This window comes from Dermacentor andersoni, chromosome 11 (genome assembly GCF_023375885.2).
Source record: "Dermacentor andersoni chromosome 11, qqDerAnde1_hic_scaffold, whole genome shotgun sequence".
Taxonomy (NCBI): domain Eukaryota; kingdom Metazoa; phylum Arthropoda; class Arachnida; order Ixodida; family Ixodidae; genus Dermacentor; species Dermacentor andersoni.
In genome coordinates, this window is record NC_092824.1 from 64,362,243 (window position 1) to 64,385,856 (window position 23,614).

At 41.9% G+C, this 23,614-nt stretch overlaps 1 protein-coding gene across 1 annotated transcript in view; it reads left to right on the forward strand.

Annotated features, from left to right (window-relative positions):
- The first annotated feature begins 142 nt into the window (after nt 1–142).
- LOC126517465 (PP2C-like domain-containing protein CG9801) overlaps nt 143–23,614 on the forward strand; it is a 46,919-nt gene continuing 23,447 nt past the window's right edge. Inside the window, exons 1-4 of the mRNA XM_050167186.3 lie at nt 143–763; nt 16,459–16,686; nt 18,399–18,490; nt 20,289–20,426. Of these exons, the coding sequence (XP_050023143.2) occupies nt 624–763; nt 16,459–16,686; nt 18,399–18,490; nt 20,289–20,426 (598 nt within the window). The 5' untranslated portion in view covers nt 143–623. The remainder of the gene's footprint in view (nt 764–16,458; nt 16,687–18,398; nt 18,491–20,288; nt 20,427–23,614) is intronic.

The following is a 23,614-nucleotide window of genomic DNA, read 5'->3' on the forward strand; positions in this document are numbered from 1 at the left end:
GCTTTAAAGTGCGTGAATTGCTCAGCAGTTTGTAAGACTAGCGGGTGGTTACAGAACTACAAAATAAGTCGGCGCTGCATTATATTCGCGTGAATAATTGCGGAAGGAGCGTGAAAACACAGCGCACTCTTTCCTTGAGCACCATTTGTATGCGAGGCGGTGGTTGCGGCGGAGTCTTGAACGAGGAGGTTTTTGTGGAAAGCGTAGCCAATGCCCGTCGGCAAGTGGCCGTGGCAGTGATGAGGAGGAGGACAAGGAGAGGAGAGTCCGTCGTCTTTCTCCTCGACTGCGCACTGTTTTTTTCTCGTTTTTCTGCCTGCGTGCGTGCGTGCGTCCGCGGCTAGCGTTGTGGTGGTTTGTGCGACCACTGCTGCTGCCGTAGCGAGCGCTCGCTGGGCCAGCCACCGCGCTTCCACCGTTGCTCCGACGTCGTGAGTCGTTGCAGCGAGCGGCGCGCTTCCAGCGTGGTGCGAGCGTAGGAACTTCGCTCACGAGTGAGATGCGTAGCGCCGTTGGCTGAAGCGCACCTTGCGCTCGTCGTCGCGTCAGCGCCGTGCCTAGGTCAGCGTTGAGCCAGCCGATCGAGCGACGACTCAGTGTGCACGCCAGAGGAGCAGGCAAACATGCCGACCCTGCGGGACAAACTGGCCGACTTCCTGCGGCAGTTGTCGACGGGCACGGAGCGGGCGGGCGCCGATCCCAAAGCCGAGTGTCCGTCGCCCACGTCGGCGACGGCCACATTCATGCAGCGTTATCTCAACGGGTGAGTGTTGTGTGAATGGACTCGCGTGGCGTGTATGTGTGTAAACAAAAAAGAAACGGGAGCGTTGTGTTCATGATGGAAACCTGTCTCTCGGTCGCGCCCGCGGGTGTGAGACGGCGACCGCAATACATGCGATCTCTTGCCTCGCGCACTTCACGGCGGAGCGCGTTGATTTGTTGTCGCTTGCGGGCGGCCTAGCTTGAGGGGCTTAAAAGGCGCTGATGGTGAGACGTCAGTGTGCGGGGCGCGCGCCGGGGTCGAAAACCTCTCCCGCGCGCGGTGTTGGTGGTTGTTCCCATTATCTGACATATAACGGCGCCTCCTCGAAATAGCCGCTTTGTACGGACAGGGCGTACCGCGCGCAACGGAGAATAGACGGCCGTTCCTTTCTCGACGCCGCAACCTTTTTCTCTTCAATGTTATCGCTACCGATTCTGGGCGAAGTGCGAATGGGGTCTCTCGGATTCCGAAGAGTAGTTTCTCAAGGAAACGATCGGTATTCCGTGCTGTGCGCGTCAAGCGCGGACACCGTTAAGAGCGACGTTTCGGTCGTCGGTGTAATCGCTCTCGCGAAATAAAGGGACGTGACGCAACTGCCAACGCGAGCGAATGAATGGGCTCGCTGTGCGAGCGAGGACGCGCGCTGCATTTCAGAAAAGCGCGCTGCGAAATGGCTTATTCTTTTCGTTTCCTTTGAACTTGACGATTGTTCGTCCAAGACCACGGTTGTGAAATACTCCTGCGCCAGCCGGGTTTGATGTGTAGTGCCGTACTTTTGAATATATTTAGCGTTATAAAATTCGCGAGCCTGGCACACGCTTGTAATGAAATGTTCATTACCTAGCTAGCTTGCGCTTTCTGCATTCGTCGTGTAGTATATGCGCCCAGAACACCAAGTGAAATCTGAACAAGTCGCGATCAGCCGGAACGGCATGCTTGTCGGTATATACACCCGGCCGCAAAATATTGTGGACCATGAAATCTGAGGAAAACTGAATATCTCCGCAGCCTCACAACGCAACCTGGTATTTGCATGTAGGGCCTCGACTAGAATATGCTAACAAAATTGTCGTATACAGTTTTATTGGCTACTGCTACAGGCTGCTTGGGAATTAGAACGTTTTCTGATGTCCCGTGGTCCGTAAACTTTTCTGGCCGGGTGTACACTCGTATTTGTGGCTTGGGTGGTTCTGACCTCCACAATCATTTTGGGATGCACGGCATCATTTGGAACTGTCCGCACTTCAATGCCACGTCAAATGTAGAAGTGACTGTGCTTATTTGTCTTGACACACTCCTGCAAAACAGCTAGATGGACAGACACTTGACGAATTAGTTGACATACAAGAAGCGCACAGGACATGTGCTGCCTACAACTGACATTTTATTAAGAAAAACGGAGAGCAAATACAGGTGGCCGATATGTGCATGCATACACTCAATCCAAGGCATTTCCCTGCAGAACTGTTTCCCACTTGCCAAGAGAAACAGAAGTGACTGATTCTGAACCACTCTACATAATATCACTCCCTTCTATTTCATTTCTTGAGCATGAAATAGATTTGTTGGAAAATGCCTTTGATGGAATCTATGTATGCACTGAGATGGTCCTTTGGTGTTTATTCTCGTTTCTTCGTAGTAAAATGACACTTTTTAGTTGGCACCCCTCCGTGTGCTTCTTTAAGTGCCTATACTCCTTTTGCGCCCTCAGCAAGATGGATTTTACATACATATCGCTTGATATAATCCTGGACATCCTCCTTATTCAAATGATGTGTAGTACCAACAAAAAATGACACTTTGAGCACATGGTATTTACTAGTCTATCATTTACTCAGTAAACATGAACAATTTTCACGAATTCATGTAGTCGGGCATCTATTTGCATTTTGCACGACCTGCCCTATTTTTAGAACAAAATTTGTGAAATGTGTACAGACCTTTTTCCTGTTTGCATTCTGTTTATGGTGATATGCAGTTGTATTTTCAACAATGCACTTTTTCAAGCCAGCATTTCACTCTTCAAAAAAATATTGTCCATCTGAGTGCATTATATTCATTAGTTCAGCTATTAATTTCATTGCCTCAGATATTGCATGTCATTGAACATGTAGGGAAAATTGTAGTCTTTACGATGGCTTTATCTACAAGTCATTTTCTGTACATATCTTAATGCATGTAAAGCATGGTGATCTATTTCACTTCTAAGAAAACATATGAAGCTATGTATTGTATCTTGGATCTTGATAGACTACAATCTAGCTAAAGTTTCTCCAGACAGTGTAAACATTTATGTTAACTTTAGGGCCTACTATCATGCTTGGTGCTATAACGGGCCCTTTGCTTGTATGATAAGCATGTTTCTTCAGGTGAGAACTAATAATGCCTCTTTCTTTGATGACAACCATGTTTATATTTTCGTTGCACATATAATGCTTTCCATGTTTGCACATCGCAGTAAGTTAGCCACAGAACTTGGAGTCATTATAAAAGGGTGAACATTGTGAAAGACAGACCTTTAAGGCTCACTTAACAATAAAGTGTTGCTTTACTCTGTTCATTAAAAATATGAAATGAAGACTGCTACCAAAAGAAGACAAAAAGAATATGAGTATGCTTTTTAGTGACAAAACGGGGCTTAATGGGACACTAAAGCGAAACAATAAATCGATTCAGTCTAATAAGGCATTGTTTGAGAACCCTGCAGGCAGTCATTTCAAAATAGTAGTTCGATTATTAGATAAAAAAAAAAAAACAAGGTTGAAGTATCAGTATTTGAATTTCGCGCCGAAACCCCGTCGCCGGGACGTCAGTGTGACGTCAGGGATTCCAAAGTATGTTTTCGCATTGGGGCCACGTTGGCTGAGTAAAGGTTCCCAAAACTTGCCAGGTTTAATATTTGGTTCCTTTAGAACACAATGTAGTCAGTCTGTACCACCATATAATTAAGTTGGCCTTGGAAGATGCCATCAGAATTCATGACGTCACAGCGACCAGGTGCGGGAACTTCAAGGAGGCGTCGCCACCCGTCTTTCGTTCTTGCGCTTTTTCTGGCTTGCAAAGAGCATTATCGTCGTAAAAGTGGTGTTATTGGTGTTGTAGAAATGTAATTTACTGATGCAGAATAAATCATTTTTCTCTTTAGTGTCCCTTTAGGAATTCTTGTTCCTCTATTATCATTCACTTACAATCAGCTGATGTTGGGGATGATATAGGTGGGGCACTGCTTCAATCTATGGTGTAGCATGAAAAGGAAAAGAATTGGAATATTATCTTACATTGCCCCAGTGATGTATTTTAATTGGTAATGTGCTGTCCGCAGGGGCTGCATGATGCAGAATTACGAATATTTATGGGATGGTTATTTGCGAAGTTCTTGGGTGTATTAATGTGACTTCAGTGTAGTGTAGATGTGTCATAAATGTTCGACTAAAACAGTTCTTGAATTTTAATATTGTTTTTTAGTTAGGTGTTTTTTACCTTTTCTGTTACCAGGTGTTCAGATGGGAGTACTACTTTAAAGAATAAAGTATATCCATGCATTCAGACCCACAGTTAAATGGTATTCCTTGTTTTATGGGAGGACAGTTAGATGGGTATGAACTGCTCTACTGTTTTGATATAACTGTGCTCTGAGCTTACTAGTGAGGCCCGAACGCAATAAAACGATTGCAGTCAGGTGGCTACTGTTCTAATCGCACATTCAAGATTCTGAATCTGCTCATGGTTGAAGGTCAGGGTCGGAAACTGCAAATTAGCCATTTCTTTTGGGTAATGACCATTTAACTTTACTGATATTGCACGTAACACCATGGAACTCAATATTGAATTTTAACTTCATCCAGGGGGCTTTTAATAACAAAGTGCTTTCACTCTGTCCTGCAGACAATGTTACCACTAACAACTGCAGTTGATGCACTGAATGTCAGCAGAGAGCTTTACTAACATAATATAGTGAATAAATTCACATTGAAAAACACAACGAATTTATTTTTGATGTTTTGGCTGGAAGCTTTGATAAACTAAACATTTCGAAAATTGCTGACTAGGACTGTCTTAATCTCTTTGAAAAGTCTGTGACCTCCACATGTACACATATAAACTGGTGTTACATTCTTTTCTTGGGCTTTATTGCCTCACCATATATATCAACAAAAATTTAATGTTAATGCTTTTCTAGGAGTGCAAACATTTCTCTCTCTTTTTGAGTCAGTCAGACATGCAGACTGGAAATGTTAACCTGGCTGAAATTACTTTTGTGCTATGTGTAATTGCACAGCACATCTGGCCGGTTGCATACAGCAGTGTGCTTCAGCCTGACGTTTTCCCAAGTTAATAAATAGCATAGCATTCTTAAGAAAAAAAAGGGGGGGGGGAGGAATTGTTTACAGACTAAACTGCTCTAGGCAGAAGTTAGGTCAACTAACAGAGCCGCCTAGATGTCAGATCTCAAGCTATCCAGCAAAAACATTCTGTACGCGTACTACTTGGCGGTGTTATAAAATGTTGAGTTGTCCCCATGCAGTCAACGGCGTTGAACTTGACTAATGTGTCTCGGGTTTCAACTTTGAATGTTTATCAGTCATTCTACTGGAAATCACTCATAATTTTAAATAAGTATATAACAGCATTGTTTTATCTGTTCTAGTTTTATGCACCTGGGCATGAAATTCGTTCTACAGCACTTATTGTACAAGGCTTTCTTTCTTTCACACTTTTTGTGTAATCTGCAAAAGAAACGGGCTGTCCTGTTCCACATGCAAGCAACAGTGTTTTATGAGCAGGCATGATTATATTTGCATTCCAAATATATATATATAAATGCTAAATTTATTCTGCACTGCAGCTAAACTGCAATTTGTGAAACCACATCCTTCTTTGGAAATGCCGGAAATCCACAACACTGGGAATTGAATACAGAAGGAAGAGGAAAGCGGTACCCTAGTCATCTGTCACTTCATTCAACACATGTGCAGAGTGGAAATAAATAAAAAGCAAGTGCAGCTTTGCTGTGGCTGCAAATGCAGCAGCTGTCGCAGCTGCTGGCTTGCCGGCGCGACAGATGTGAGCGATTGTGAAACATGCAACCTTTACTTGTCACACGCACTTTGAGTCTTTGGTTGTTTTTGCTGTTTATATTACAGCAACAATGCACATGTGTGATCGGGCATGTGTGATCGCAGAACCTAACATTACTGCATACATTTTCAAAGTTACTTGTCAGCGCCCCCCCCCCTTTTCTTGCTTTGGGTTATTTGTATTCTGTCACTGGTTTCCCCAACCCCACTCCAAAAATTAAAGCAGTGTTAGTTTTCCTTCTTTTTAATGTTAAATGTTTTTTAGGCGTGCTTCCAGGCTAGGAAAGACCTACATGTTGCACTCTCCTTATTCATGTTGCCTGCTGGCTTCTCTGACAAATGAACAGCAGTATAATGGAGAATATGATCGTGCACGCACACTTGATGTATGGCTTTAAAAGCAAACATGTATTTCCAACAAACACAGTTTCAAGTTCAGCGCTGTGTGTGTGTGTGTCCATTCTTGTTCTTTGTCCTGTGTCAGTAGCACTGTTTTTAAGCAGTATGAAAAACCGCCAACTTGCCCAGTCTGCCGTTCTTCTACAGTATGAAGATTTTTCGTCAGAACCTGCTAATCTGGAATAAAAAGTGTTTAATGTTTGAATGTCCAACATAAGTGGTGTTGTCGGGCAATTGCACACATCCCGCCACTAATTCACCCATCTAATATCGAGCCCGCAGCTACATCATGGCCACAAAGGGCTGGCATTATAGTGCGCTCTCAAGGTCACACGTGAAGCGTGGAAACAATAGGTGCCATTTGACTCCTTAAGTAATGCCTTCTCCTATAGTGTTGCTATCCAATACTCGGTGCAGAAAGGAAAGAGGGGAGGGAGAAACAGTTTGTTGCTTGGAAAGGTCTGCAAGAGTACAGAGGTGGCATCTTAATGCAAAGCACTTTTCTCTGATTACAGCTACGTTTCTGTGAGCAGGTGGGGGGTATCTTGCTGTTTGGGTGGGCCCGTTTTCATGGCCATTTTGCCGTTTTCGTGGGTCAGGCCCAGTGATAGTACAGTCTAAAAAAATTATGCACCATAGGGGTGACTGAGTATTGCACTGGGTTTTTGTTTGCTTGCCATTGCAAACATTCTGCCTTACTTATCATAAATGTAAACACTACAGCATATATTCTCTAGATAACCGTTGGCTATACAACAATTGCATTATTAAATGCCTCTCATTACCTAGACGTCAATTACAGTTGAGTTCGCAAAATTTCTGACTTGTCATTTTCTTACATTAAATGGAGGTCCAAACTTTCTGAACTGTAGCTAAAGTAATGGCTAGCATCAGGTGCCCTAAATAACTTACAGTGCTTGTTTCTGTGGACCAGTTTTTGGTTTCAGTACTCGGGAACTGGATGTGTCCATGATAATTTGATGCATTGGCTAGCTTTGTTCCAGAGGTGGCCTCGACTACCCCAAGCCTGCACTCTTGTTTATGTTATGAGCAACGTCTTCATATCTAGCCTCACTGCTTCATGATGGCTGTAAATTTGGTTATGCGCAACATCAGCATCATAATGTGCATGACGCCAGATCTGGCCTTGTGAAACCAGCTTTAGTATAACATTAACGTATTTTGTATGTGTTCCTAAACTTTTATGATTGCCAAGTACGATCTTTCTACATGTGAGAAACAACATGTGGGAGTTTCTGTATCTTCAGAAATATTTGCCAGCACACCTTTAACTCTTTCCTTATCATGGCCACTGAACCTTGGTCAAGGACAACACAATAGCGTTTCACCTGATTTTAAAGCTCCCAGTGCTCTTAAGGACTTACAGCACCAACTGTAATGCAGTCTGAGGAGCAAAGTTTTATTTTCTAAGTAGCTATTTTTGTTTTGTGGAAGCAATTTTTAATGAGCATGCAGAGATGTTCACCAAGTGATGGTTAATGTGGCAGGTATTCTGGTAGCTGAGCTCACACAAACGATGTTGATCTCGCAATTCTACTTGATCTTCAGGTGATTATTTAAATGCTACTAGTAGCACTGAGTGTCAAGACACACACAATGCCAGATCGTGAGATATTAATTTGAACCATTGAGGTACCCAGAACTAGCCCAGTCAATGGTCAGCTGTGCAACTGCGAGTTTTGTTTTGCGCCTGTTGATGACTGGGGTGATTTCTTTTGTGGACTGAGATATTTTAGAGCTGTTTGCAATATTATGGACCTTCAGTGCCTCTACAGTTAAGCTGGAGCTTTGCTGCTGTCAGCCCAGCAGAGGGTAAGGTATTGCCCAACATTTGTGCCACCGGTCAGAAACTCAGTACTCACTAAGCTGAAATTTTTTGATACTTTGCATGCCTTAACAGATAAAACATTAAAACTTTCATGCACCATATGCGATTAAACTATAAATGTTTTTTATATTTTAAGATATATTTCTTTTATGGGATCAGCTTAACATTGTAGATATTTCCTGTACTTCTCAGTAAACATTGTTTTTATCGAATTATAATAATAATTATGCCATAACATGTATTCATAAAATTTATATCCTTCGAAAGTACATTACTTCAGTTTTCTATTTATATATATCGTGTTATTATAACCATGATTGTGTATTCAATAAAAGGTTGTTACTTAAGATTTCATAAAAGGGCCTTTTCTTTTCATAGTAAGGAAAGAGTTTTAAAAAGCCCCTCAATAGCGCTTCAGCTGGGATCATGAAAAACTGCTACACAGAAACTAGAGGTTGGCATGCTTTCACTTCTGTGATGCTTCAATCTGGGTGGTAGTCCAAGCATTCTTAGGTGTGTTTTTTTTTTATTTATTTATTAGTACACCTACATTTCGCCCACATGGGCATCACTGTAGGGAGTGAGTTACGTAATGAAGTGATGCGAAGTGTGCACTTCATACAAGGTTGAGCAGTGGCAAAAAAAAAAAAAAATCGGCGCAGTCAGCAGTTGTTTTCTTATTGCAGACCAACCTCATAATATTTCAGGGTTTGGCTTGTGAATATAAAAGGCGTTATGACTTCACACACCTGCACACAGGCACTGGCTGTAGTAGTTCTATGGCTGTGGCATTTTATTGCCGAGCTTGAGGTTGTGGGTTTGACTTGCAGCTGCAGCGGCTACTTTTCAATGGGGCTGAAGTGCATAAGTATGCCTGTACTCTGCTTTGGTGCATATTAGAGGAGCCCATACTGTCATAACTTATCTAGAGTTCCTCTATTTGGCATCTGACAGGGCCGAAATGTAAAATAGCTTGTGCACTTAGATTTAGGGGCATATTAAAGAATTCCGGGGAGTCGGAAGTGAATCTGAAGTCCCTCGCTATGGCACACCTTGTAATCGTATAATGGTTTGGGTATGTAACACCCCACAATGCAATCATTTATATTGTTTGGCGTCTCTTAGCCTTCGTGCTTCTCTGGTATGTTGAAGGTACACGAGAAAAGTAAATTGACTTGGATTAGTAAACCACCCTTTCTAAAATACCAAGAGATACCAAGAATTCCAATACTTGACTGGAATTCCTTACCACTAATATTTGCTTAAATTTACCGTTCATTGTTTATTCACTTACTTTGTATTGTCTGTTCGATCATGATGCCTACCCTGTTTAAACCTTGAGTCCACAGTGCATATTAAATAATAATAAACACTCTTTCTATGACAAAAGAAAAGGCAGAAACGGGGCAAAAGGGAAAGACGAATGCCAACACTACCTTGAGGTTCCTGCACCAGCTCGCTGGGAGCTGTGAATTTTGAAAATTGACTATGTTGTGTTCTAGAAGAGCCACAGATTGAACTTAGCAAGCTTTTGGTCCATTTGCTATACCACAACGGTACAAATATAAGAAAAATGCATTAAAATATGCGATGTTGCACTGATGTACTGGCAGTGCAGTTTCGGAGCAAAATTTGTGAGTGCAACTTCTGCTACATTTCCTCCTAACTGCTGCAAAGGGCACATCTTGCTACGTGCTTCTACAAAAGCCTCATTTTGGAAATAATTGCTTCATGTCTGCCCCAGTGACACCAGCTGGCGCCAATGTTGTACTGGAGCTTGTATTCTAGCCTGTATGAGGTAGTGCATCAGTATTTCTCGTCCCGAAACTCCTCTGCGTGTTGGTTCAAAAGTGAGGCATTTATAACAAGCAATAACTTCTCGGAGTAGAGAAGGTCGCCAGCAGCGAGTAGATGTGGACGCATCAGCAGGGAATACAAAACTGGAATGAAACTAGGATGATTCTGATGCGCCTGTGAAGAAGGCAAATGAGAGCTTCCAGGGTAAAATCAAACCAGAAAGAAAAGATGCTGGACTCCTCATTTCCAAAGCGATGAAGACAAAATGTTTCCGTGCTATCCAGAGTGATGAGACACTGTTAAAAGAGGCACTAAAGAAGCTCTCAGAAGCACTTGCAAGCCTGATGTCTCTCAGATAAACAGTAAAGCAGCATATACTAATTGGGCGATATTCCAACTTCTGTACTTATTCTGTCATTTTTGCTTTTACCAGTGTCTGTAAGCAGCTTGCTGCCTGGAGCATTTCGTAAGTTTGTGGCATGGTGCCCTTAATTTAATTGTTTTAGAATTCCTTCTCAATGTATGTCTGTGCAATTTTCATGTGTCGATAGCTTTGTAAAATGATTTAAGAGTTTCAGAGCTTGCATTGTATCGTTCTGTAGCCTTAAGAAAATACCCGGCTTCGAAAGCTGAGAGGTCTGCTTCAAAAGGAAATTTTTTCTGCTACAAGATATGCTACAAAAAGTATTTGACTCTTCCACCACTGAAAGTTCGAAAAATGAAAGTTTGAGTTTTATTTTCTCTTCCAGTGATCAACTTCTTACTGCAAAATTAACAAAATAGTTTAGTAGTATAACACTTTTATGGACTGATTTAGAATTTCCTTTCAGTGTCTTATTAACCCTGTAAATCATTGCGCTCACAGGTGAATTTACACAGCAAACAATGCTTAACAGCTCCTTAGTCTGCATTGCACAAGCCTATGGAGCCTCTAGGAATGTTTCTGCAGTAGACTCTGTTCAAATTGTGAATCAGTGTGAGTGGCTTTAAAAGTATTAGTTTTACCCACCAGGGCATCACGGTTAGTAGGAAACTAAAATTTGAATATCGGAGCTATAAGAACAAGGTGTGATATGCTGAAATTCTCATCAGATATGCAAAGGTGAAAAGAATTAACCTTATTGGTGTGGTTTACAAAAGTCTAACTTGAATTTATAAGTTTTTCGAAAGCAGTCAATCTTGATACACTGGAGTTCCACTTCGAAACGCAGTTTAAAAATATAAAGGGACCCAAATGTGCAAAGGTACCATGAAATGCATTATGTTGGAATAACATAGTTGCCGTTTGGGTGCGAAATTCATAATGGTGAGATTTCGGCTTTATATTTCCCTACAAATAATATTATTTTCTTCTTTTTTTCTGCCAAAGATGTGCAAATAGCCTTAGAAGAGCACTTCACCCCCATAAACTGTTTTTATCTCTCTCTTTCCTTTTATTTCTTTTTTTTTCCTTTTTGTTTTTTACTTTATTAAATACATTGCACTTTCAGCAATTGCTTTTAAACACTACTTCACGGAAGCTGTCGCAGCCGCAACAGAAGGACGTTCGCAAGGTCGTCTTTACATTATGCTCATGGCTCAATTGCCGTACGACCTTGTAGTTGGTTTTCATTCAGTCTGGATTCTAAAGACGGCTGAAAAGGATGTACTTGGGCTGCGGCTTCTGTGTGGTGGTGCTATTTTGACAGTGATTTAGCTTTTATTTTTCCTTTCCACTGTTGGGGTAAGCTGTTATGGGTCATAAGATGTTGCATTCAGAGAGCCGGTTCACCTGCAAATATTTTAGCAACGCACTAAGGTTTGTTAAAAGCAAAGCTATCCTAGCGGAGTCGAAATGGCTTTGACGCTGTGGTGATTGGACTGTGAAGAGGGGGAGGAGGATGTGGAGAGGGGGAAGGTGCGTGTAGGGCGTGACACCAATTCATGGTTTGTGTCAGTGGTTGCGTCATCCTGCCGTGGCAGATGCACACCTGCTCACGGTCATGGCAGAAGGGACGCGCCTCAGCGACATGTGTTACATCAGCACTCTGGGTTGGCACATTACATAAGGTTACAGAGATGGCTGCCAATGGAGCAACCCCTTAATAAATGAAGAGTGACATATCACGTGATGCTGATTTAGCCAAAAGATGAGAAGCTCAATGATGGTGAGAAGCAGCGGAGACATTCGAACAAGAAGCTTCGCTCACTTCAACAATCATCTTCAGAGGTCTCTACGTAATAATTTAAATGCTGGGTTCTTGCCTTTGTCACGCACACCCACAAAAGAAAATTCTAACTCAAAATTAATTGGAGACCGTAAAGCATTGCTAGACTTGTTGTCAAGAGGGTAGCATACAGTCAGGCAAATGAGAAAAAGGTTGTGACAAAGGTCATGCAACTTGTTGTTGCATGAAAAATTGTTGCCCATTTTATAGCTCTGTGATTCAGCAGCTGTGTGTAATTTGTCGGTAAATTCAAGGCACTTGACAAAAAGTCATGGTTGTAATCTTTCTTAGAAAAACTTGAAGTGCTATAAACACACAGAGCATAGAAAAGGAATACACACCACACGTGCGTGTGTTGTGTGTTCCTTTTCTACGTCCTGTGTGTTTATAGCGCTCTTAAGTTTTTCTAAAGAATGCATTACCAACTAGCCCACCTATCCATCCTTTTGCAAGGTTGTACTCTTACTTAATAGTTGATTGAGAGAGTGCTCAGGTGTTTATTACAGCTTGTATTCAAATGCACTGTCCCTTTCTAATGAATGGTCTCTCTATATTCAATATATTAGGGAGGATAAGGAAAGAGCTATGCTAGTTAGGAAATTGAACAAGTAGCTGGCAACATGGGCAAAATAGCCGAATTCAGCTGTAGAAATTGGGCTGTGTGTGGAAATGAAAGTGGAAAGTGGATAAAGTGGATATCTATTAATTTATCATCTTTAATCCAATGAGTAAGTACAAGTAATTCCCCTATGTTGTCCTTGGTGTCATTGTTTGTTGGCTTCTTATGATATAATTAATAAAAATCGGGCCCCTCAGTTAACCCCCATTCTCCTCATTCAGTGTGTGTGTGTGTGGAAAATTTTATTGACTTGTAGTCAGTAAGTGGCATGCTTCTCAACAAGTGTTAGCATGAGATTGTCATTGTCCACACTAATACAGACAGATAATGAAAAAGCAACTACTATATCTCATTATGTGGGCTTCAAGCTTTTTTTTTTTTTTGTGCATGGCTAATATCTTTACTGCGCCAGCAGACCGTAATGTGGACTGTGCTTTCGATATCACAGGATTTTTTTTTCTATGCAAGATTTCTAGTGAAAGAAAGGGGGGGGGGGTCAACTCTTGGTTATAAACAACTCGAGATGATATGGTTGTGTATAATTTGCCATGCCTGCTCCTATGGACCATGCCAGAGAGCGGTTTCCTCAGTGTTTCCTCAGCGTGATGGGCTGAAGAGTTGTGGTGGCCGTATAGGCTATTCTTGCTTACTAAGAAAAACTTGAAAGACAACAGCAACTCGGGCGGAGTAACTGCAGTCACTAATTACCCTTACAATTTTTTGAAGCACGTGCTGCCTTTTCTAACCAAATTTAATTTTCGTTCTAAATTTGTCAGGCTCTTCTCAGATTGACTAAAGCTTGATGGCCCATGGTATATCTGTTTGGTAGTTCAGTGCTTTCAATTGTATGGTTGAACCTCTAAGCTTGCTCTGAAAACATTGGGGAGCCTGTTTTCCAACTTTTCTCAGACTTTTGTTCTGTTGCATAGACGACTTTGCAGTTGCATCCTTGAATAAACTGCTGTCTATTGAGGGTGCATTACTGTATTACTATTAACATTGCTGATGTTCATTAAGCCATGTTTCAGAAAGTTTATTAAGTTGGCTGAAACTGATGACAAAATTTTGCAGACATTAATGAAATAGTTTTTCTATTTGCGACTATAAATCAAAACTATTACTTGCTTTGCAAATTGATGTTCTGAATTCAGATTTGTGTCTTTCCAGTACATTATGCAGCTCTTAGTCCTAAAATATCGTGTTCTTTATGAAGCATCGACGTTAGGTTAGGTGGTGTTGCATATTTGGACGGAGTAAACAGCTCGCAAGATGAGGATGCATGAAAGAATGACAACACAAGCACTGACTAACAATGTTATCCTTATTTCAACAAGTTAGTATATAGAAATCAGGTACAGCTTCCGCACATGCTCCGAGCATATCACCAAGGATAAAAGGCATTGCTTAAAGTTTTAGAAAGGATGAATCCTCAACTTATAAAGGTGATTATTCATCAGGACCATCTAGGAATGTGATTTCTTTTTTGCTTAAGGCTTTAGGACAATATGCTTGGCGCATGCAAAGAAGCTGTACCTGATTTCTATATATTGCTTTGTTGTAATAAAGACAATGTTAGTCAGCGCTTGTGTTTTCGTTCTTTCACGTGTCCTCGGCTTATGTGCTGTTTACCCCGTCCAAAAATAGTGTTTTTTGTTGTTTAATAATCAGACTGGATGTGATGTGAAATATCTCGTTCACCTGTATGACTTGAAAATGGAGGGCACAGTAAAGCAAAAATGAAAGTTGGAGAATGCTAAATGTTTATAGTTAAATTCTTTCCGACACATTGTAAAAATTAAAGGGGCACTTAGTTATCCCTACTACGTGGATGAATGTGAAAGCATTGCGACTTCCGCGCAATACCTATGCTCTTTCAATCATCTTAATTTAACTTTGCCTTAACACCAAAAATTGTGGGTTCGACTCCCAAAGAAAGTTGTGGGTTCGAGCATCTTAACTCTACCTTAACTAACTAGGTCTTAATTAACTTCACCTTAACACCAAGGGCTGTGGGTTTGACTCGCACCCAAGGTTGCGGATTTGAGTGTGTTAATTAACTCTACATTAATTAAGCTTGCCTTAATTAACACCAAAGGTCATGGGTTCGACTCCCACCAAAGGCCAAGGGTTCGTAGCTGTTTTTGTACCATTGTGTAGTCACGCCGACACCGATAACTATGCCAGATTTTGGCCTTATGGACCATATAATGCATTCGCATTAAAATAGTTAACTTTATAAACATTATGTAAAAGGAAACATGGCAATGTCTGCCTTACTGGTCACATGGGAGTTTATGTTCCTCTGAAAATGAATATTACAGCAGTGTGACTTGTAAAACTAGATACATTACAGCACCAAATTTGTCATTGGGGTCCCTAGAAGAAACAAAATCCGAGGACAACTTAGCTCTTATGAGTTGTGAATGCAAAAGCAATAATGTCCAATCCAATGCTGCAGAGTGATCCTTTGCGTTTTGCACTGCATGTACCATATCGGTATGTGCTTATGCCCAGTGGGGGTGAGACAGAGAGAGAGAGAGATATGGGGGGACCACGCGCCGGCTTCTGAGAGCGAGGGCAACATGGTGTTGCGGCAATGCCCTCACCCCTCGCACAACATCTGGCATGCTACTATGGCAGCAGGTGTTCCCTTTGACGCGCTCTGCTCCATCGAGGCACTCTCGTGACGTGGCGTCTGAGCCAGTGGGAAATTGTCTGCCGTTTCACTGCTACAGAAGCTGCCAGCTTTCTCGCTCAATGGGCCATTTGATGCTTTTGCATAAAAAGCGAGAAACTGCATAATGTAATTGAATAAGTGCATTCAGCACAGGAGACTACGTAAATATTGAAAGTTTAAGATTTATACGCGGATTGTAATGAAGAAGACCTGCACTACTCATAGAAGCAGAGTCCACTGCTCTCTCAGAAAGAAGAAGACAATCTATTCAAAAGCTCAGGGCTTGCAATGGTTTCTGCCATTGTCAGTTTGCTTGCTGTGACTGTGTCTGTTTTTTACATAAGGAGTGCTGATCACAAATGCCCCATTATAGTATAAAGAAAATAGCTGCCAGAGTGGGGTCCCTTCTTAGATGCCTGTTAGCCTGAAATCCTTTCACTGGCAGATACGTCTGTGATAAAAAGTTGTGTCCTTTAACATAAATAGCGAGCCATACATGAACAGAAGGGTGGTCTCCTGGTACATCTGTGATAGTGCGATAATTGCAAGAGGACTGTGCATCTAGCAAAAAAAAAAAAGTCGTGGTGCCATAGATCTGAAGGTTATGACATCCGTGCTCACTATGGTGCCTAGATTGCTCCTCTAAAAGCAGTGTGAAATGTTGACAGGTAGTAGTATGCTCAACAGATCGGTGAGTGTAGGGTGCATATTGCACTGTGCTTAAAAACATCCTGAGTAGCATTGAGAGGCCAAGTTACGTTGACTCGATGCCATCAAAATACAGGGCTTCCACCTGGAGAGGTGGAGACCAACTGCTCTGGAGTCACTGTTACATATACCGTAGCTATAAATCAAAACTATTACTTGCTTTGCAAATTGATGTTCTGAATTCAGATTTGTGTCTTTCCAGTACATTATGCAGTTCTTAGTCCTAAAATATCGTCCTAAATATCGTCCTTAGTCCTAAAAAACAGGAGCCATGAAACTGCAATGTTGTTTTTTTTTTCTCTGTATCAAAATGGTGCGCCTGGAAGGGTTAACATGACAAATTCATGCACTCTTGTTTCAGGGAAGGGCTCCCCAAGCAACCAGAGATTGTACACTCCAAGTCGTGCTATGACTTGCCCAACCGGGACATCGCACCCCTTTCCAAGAGAATCCTGGCAGCCTACACAGGGCCATCAGGTGGCCTCACGGGCGTCAACAAGGGGCCACACCGTGCCCTGACGGTCACCGACCAGGTGGACTTCATTGACGATGATTCCCTGTGTGGCAGCAACGAGAATCTCGCCTCCAGGTGAGCTGAGAAATGTTGAAGACACGCTGAAGGTCAAAGCTTTCAGAAGCCTTAAGATACTTGTATTGCTCCGAGGGGTGATTCACAGAGAAAGCCACGACCAGGTTGCCTCAATTGCAATTTTTTAACATGGCAGACGTGTGATGTCTCACATCCTGAATTCTGTTCCTGTGAACACAGTCCACATGCAATGTCTGGGATAGATTGTGCCAGCTAACAGTTGGTTTAGCTGGTGACAATATGATAAGGAGCATCAGTGCTTTGGCCATTAATGAAAATCTGGTGACATGTTCCATGGCAAGAACATTGCTGCATGTCCACAGATCTATATTCAGCAACACACTGCAGTCTTATGCACCGCGCTTCAACGAGCGCATCCCTATGAAGACCACTCACTTCCGTTGCATCAATGCTGCTGCTGCTGCTTTTCTTTATTCTAATTTCATTACATTAAAATTCGACCATTTATGCAAGTGAGTACAGTCGCCAATGGATCTTTCTTACACGGAAGGGCCTGCAAGATTTTTTAAATTATCAGGCAATTGAAAAAGGCAAACTTGAATAAGAAAGAAATTCTTTTGTTGAATTTGAGGGTGGTAACAAAAGATACAGTTTCATGCTATGGCGACAATATTGTACGAAGCAAAGCCAGCCACGCTTTCACACCAACTGCACCCCCGCGGCTGATAGTGTCGCCCGCATGATGCTGTCATGAAAAGCAGCAGCAGCAGCAGCAGAGAGTGAACGCTTCGTCTGCCTCATGCTTCAACGCATCTCCTAAACTCGAGATTAGGCGACCTCCAGTACTAAATACTCAGGAAGACAACACACATGCCACACCATCTCAGCATGCCCACTCTTTGCACACATGGCAGATAACATCTAATACAGGTTGTACAGGCTGTGTACGCACTTAGTCACGCTTACAGCCATGCGTAGCCATAGCCATGCTAGAAAAGGAGACGTGTGCCTATCTGCCCCTCCACTTATTTCTTCATGGCGGCAGAGAAAGTATGGCATATTGAAATTGTGTATAAACACACTTCGTCATATTCAGATATGTGGTGTTCTATGTACAAAAGGTTATGAAGAATTAAATAATTTGTTATATTGAGAATTTCATTATATTGAAATTCGTTATATTGAGGTTTAACTGTTATTACGTTATCTTGCCCATTTAAGACGCTGCAGTCAGTGCATCTGTAGTCTCTTGCAGTTGAGTAGGGCCGGATTGTTTTGCTCCTTCAGCAAAACGCACGTGGATGGATAGCAGACAGTCCTTGTTTGCATTGGAATCGCGATACGTATCTTTCTATGGTTTGCATCCATGCATTGGAACATACGCTTTTTGAACTGCTGAAAGTAGATACCGATATGCGTTCAAATTTTCCTAGTGCTTTAACGTGTGTGTATATGCACACACAACTGTCCAGCGCAGATTATTTATTTATGTATTATTTTCTTTACAAACCTCGCCAAGTTTCGTGACCGTGGGCGTTGCAGCCTGGCTGTTTCGTTGCCGAATAAGCCAACAAATCACAGCAGAGCACATGCTCTGCGTGCGCCACTGGGTTCCTTGCAACTCCACCAGACGGTGCTTGCGTAAGCCGCAGTGGTGGTGCCGGCCAGTCACAAGCATCTGCTATTGTCGTAAAAGCTAAATTTGCATTCTGTGGAGGTTCTCTTATACTCATGATAAGTGTGTTGTGCAGGTACCTTGATAGGAGTGGTGGCACACCCAAGGCCAAGGTTCCCACCAGCCTGTCGTCGTCAAACAGCGAGGGGCCACGAGTTGCTGACACAGGTAGGAGTGCGGCAGAAAATCCTAAACAACTTTATTTTTGCGTTTATTTCTGGACTGCCGGCTTTCCGTTTTCTATATTTTCTTTTCTCTCTTTGAAGTGAATTAAATGTCAGTGTTTATGAAGCGCAGTGTTGACAAAACTGCTTGTCTTTTTGCAATAATAAATGATGAAATTGATAACGTCTCCAACCAAAAGCTGGGATCTAATCAATGCACACTAAAGAAAAATATTAGCCTTAGTTAGGTTGATGGATAGTTCATCTAGGAGTCCATTATTGTATTATGTGGGCCGATATATCACTTTGTTGCATAGAAAATTGTCAACAAAGGTCCTGCTGCTGCTTCCCAATTTGTATTGCCTGTGCCAAAATGGATAAGTTGACGTAATCTCTGCGTGGCCTCTCTCTGCCTTTTCTGTGAATCAAGCAGTGTTGACATCGCATGAAAGGTAACATAGCACAAAATAGGTGGATGTTGTAGTAGTGTTGCTGTGACACAACTGAGTGTGAGGCTTAATGCGACAGGCCTAACGGCCGCAAGTACTTAGCGCCACAGAAACAGAGGTGACCACTTCCAGTAAAAGCCAACAAAGAACTGACATTTATTTGCACGGTTCAAGGGTACAGCCACTTCACAAAGCCTGCCTATGGTGGCACTAACAAGTCAGTCAAGTGAAAAGCCAACTGAAACCTAATAGCGGCACCACTTTGGTTTTGCATTTTTGTCATTTTCTCACTCACAAAAGGTCATGGCCGCACAGGTAGGCACAGCAGGCGGGCGCTAAACCTGCAACTCTTTATTATGGGACAGCCGTGAATTTTAATACTTAGTGAAAGCAAAAAACTCGGCTCATTTGACTCATGCCGACAGGCCAAGAAACACCAATTCCTTGCGTGATGAAAAATAGACAGCAAGCAGATACGTCTCTCTAAACCGTATTGTGGCATTGGCTTCAGTAATTATCGCATGTTAGCTGGCGCACGAGGTCAGGTGTACAGCTCTTGCAGTGTAAAACTAGAAGACCATTGCTCAGATTTTCTCAGCCACTGGCTCTTTCCAGTACCGCCACCTTTGTGAATGGGGCGGCTGTTGCTATCGGAAGAAAATGAACGTCTATGCTGTCGTTAGAATGTCATCTTGGGCAAGCTCTCAGTGTTTTGAGTGGCACCGAAAGAAGTACTACTGAGACACACTTTCTGAGTTGTAGAAACTTTATTATACACTCCTCGCACTAAAAAGCAGCACTATGCTTTGTAACCACACAGCTTGGGAAACAGTTTTTGCTAATTTGTTGCTAAAGTTGGTCTTGAAATGCTGTTCCTGGCATCATTGGCATTATCAGGACATCATGACACAGAGCAACCTTTGTTGTCCTCATGTTGTAGCAATAAGGCTAGATACAGTTACATTGCTCATAAAAAATGACAAAAAAGCAAGGTTGCTACATGTGTTTGTTTTGGGTGCCACAACGATCTCGAGAACAGAGCAAGCGAATGTATCATTATGATACACCCACCCCGTGGGTACGTAAACCGAAATTAGTTTATAGAAACAAGTATTGTGGTAAACTGTTCAGGGCGTTCTCATGCCAGTATTCTTTCTTTTTATGATTTGGATGGTTAGGAGCTTCAAATCATAAGAAACAAATAAATGAAATAAAATGAAAATAAACAATTGGCTTAGAAAAAAAAAATGTCCTAAGGTGGCACTTTGGGTAGCAAGTTGACTGGCCCTCTACAATTTTTTAGAAGCTTTGTCATTTTGTTCTTTTTCTTTCTCTATCCGTTTTCCTTTGCAGCTTGTGTAACTGGTGAAGAGGCTGAGACGGCCACTGAGGAGATTGCTGGCATCTGCAATTGGAACCAGCCAGCAGAATTCGCTTACGGAATCGCCACAACACTTTACGAGTGTCATCCCGTCACCAAAGAAAATGCAGGTGGGTAGCATCAGCATGTGCATTTTTGGCATAGCTATCTTGTTTTCAATTGTGTTGAAGTTATCAAAAACGAGCATTGTTCCTTTGTTTTTTATCACACTTAACATTGAATATTCTGCTTTACTTTTGTGTTTTCATTCACTGCCGCATGTGATATTCCGGTAAAGCTTGCAGTTTTGCAGCCAAAGTACCGCACTTGTATTATTATTTTTTTTCTCCAAGAAGTAGCACTCCATGCATACACTTTATACTCGGAACCAATGCAAGATTGCCTTTGCCCCCCTTTTCGCTGCTGCTATAAATGTGCTCATTTTCAGGGGTGTTATGTTTTAACATTTTATGTCAAGACGTAGTAGTTGCAACGTATGCTGCAATACATAAGATTGCAGACTGATCACTGGTGTTTTAAATGGATGTACTGTAGCAGTAATAATTGCTCAGACAATTTTTCTCAATTCGTATATGAAACTTCAAAGATACACCTGAAGGAATGTGAATGAAAGTAATAATTTGCCATTTTTAGTATAAGTACTGAGAGTAAAAAAAAAAATCTTAAATATATGAAATGTGCACCTGGTTCCTAGTTTACAACTTTTGTCAGCCAGGTCATGGAAAAATATATATACATTGTGGCAATTTGTTGACGTGAACACTAGCCCAAGTGACGCCTATGCTATGCTAGAAAGCAACAGCTTCACGAATGTAAAAACGAGTAAGTTACAATTCGACAGAAGTCATTTGTTTTTACTCATTGCAGCAGGCAGCTGGTTTGTTTTTTACTGATTTTTTTTTTAGACTCCTGAAGTAATGGTTGTCATGTCACGAAGCATGCAGACGCGTGTTCATACTTGATTATTGTGTACAATCCCCTTTTCTATTCAAACAAGGTGGTCTAGTGTGCATTCAACTGGCACTACAGCCTCCACATGCTTTGTTCAGTTTTTGTATACGACTGTATAGTAATGAGGAGTGTCGAACAATATTCTGCAGTAATGAATAAGAGCATTTGTATAGGTGGTGTTCAAAATGTCAGAGACTACCTGGTGAAGCTTCAGTTGACGGTCAGTCTGGAATCAACTGCGTACTCTCGTGTGAGTGAAAACCCCACACGGCGGGCGGATTGCTCGTAATAACTTGTGTATATAGTTTCTAAGTGCCCATTGATAAAGGCAACCCACGATGCGGAAAATAAAGTAGCACATGATGCTAGTCGAACACAATTATCAAAATAGCACGCACTCATCAGCTTCTATGGTTGTACGAGACATCGTTAAAACAGCCTATATGTTGGAACAGAAAATTTACAACCCGAGAGAAAACTTCTGTGTCTTCACTGCTGCTGTCATTTAAAAATTATATTGTCGAGTTGGCCAAAGTGCAAATTTTGTGTATTTTTTAGTGAAGAAGTTAATGTTCGGTCATCTTTTCATATGGTGCATGATGTCGCTGGTAGAAGGATTGCAACGAAAATTTTCAACGTGAAGAAAAACTGTCAGTCAAATTGATAAATTTCTATAGGTGCAGTAACAAAACGAGTTAATTTCACACTTGAAAATGTGCTCAGCCACTTGTTGATGAAGCTGTGCGGGAAAGTAAGCCTTCCGATGGCAAAAGAGGTTCAGCTGCATTGATAACAGGAAATTGCAACATTTGGCAACATATTAACCAGATTTTACTGTACTCCAAAGAAGAAAAAAAGGGAAAGATGAAACGATGATGCTACATGAAAGTTTCTGCAGTCTATTCCTCATGACACCTAAGATATTAGTGGCAGCGGCTGAGTACTGGTTATTTCTTAATTGATAAAGATCTTTCCTTCTTCAAGGACTATGTTGAAAACTTTGAGGACTTCTTTGAGCACCAACAAAGCTCAATTATGCAAAACATATTGAAATCTGTGATGGTGCTGCAGTCTCAGTGAGATTTTCAAAGAAAAAAATGTAAGCGAAGTTTGCCCATGATTTTCTTGGCAACTTACCAGCTTTCTTCCACCATAAAGTCATCGACCGAATTTCTGGACCTTGCCACGACTGAAAAGTAGTCCGAAAAATCGTTCAATCAAGAAAATAAAATTTATTAGGCTTAGAGTGGCTTAAAAATTCTCTTATAATGCCCAGTCTCATACTGCACTTGGAGGTGATTAAATTTGCTTGCATTTGTGCAAGAGTTACGTCGTCTCCATATACAGTCGACAAGAGCGTCACTGCATTGGCGATCTCTGTTAGTGGAGATCGCCATGGAGATAGAAGAAACGAGCCACATTGCTTTGCACCACTTGGCTACCATTGAAGGTACACAAGGTGGTCCCAATCACACAAATGGGAAGCCACTCAACCAGACACAAAAATGCGACGACGTCTCTGGGGCACACCTGCTCTAAGGACACACCACATGCAAAATAGTAACCAAAACCTTTAAAAAAAAAAAAACTGATGCCGCAATAAATGATTATGATGATAGGGCTGGCTCAAAAAAAGAATGAAAAAAGAAAAAGTGCTGTCCTCGGGAGTGTTTCTTCAGCCAAGGAAGTGTGGGCATGGCCTCAGAGACTTGGGGATAGCGCGCTCTCTCTATTGATTGTGCATTGGTAGCATGCACTTCCCAATCTTGGAGGCCATAGAGCGGGCCTCTGGAAGTCAACCAAACCAGCAAAATATCCAATGTGCCAGTCTCCAAGTGGCATGGAATGAGCCATTAAATTTGGAAAATCGAACATTGGAGGCTAAATTTGGCCAAAAAATCGGTCGTGAAAATGCATTAGCCCTATGGGAACCCTGACGGTGCATTTATGAAGTATAGAATGTCCATAAAGTCCGACTTTTCGCAATCCAAAAAATACATTGGCTACTGTAGATGTTTCTGCCAAGTAGACGTTTCGAAATATGACTTACCAGTCTAAACTGATATAGTGTTGCGTTTTGATGTTTCTTTAATGAGCCCATCATTTTACCATTTCTTGTGTGCTCATTCATGCAAGCACTGCTGAGCTTTTTGCTGATTGTGGTAATCCGGAGTGCTACTTTTGGCTTTTGGGGAGCTCGCTCTCAGTGGACATTAGTTCGCTAAGCCAGCAGGCAGAATGCTGTTTGCTCCAGTGAGGCGCCTCACCAGGCACCGCATCATCCTGGAATGAAACGGCTCCTTAAAGTGACTGGCTAAACATACGGCCCCTGGGCCCCCTTCACTAC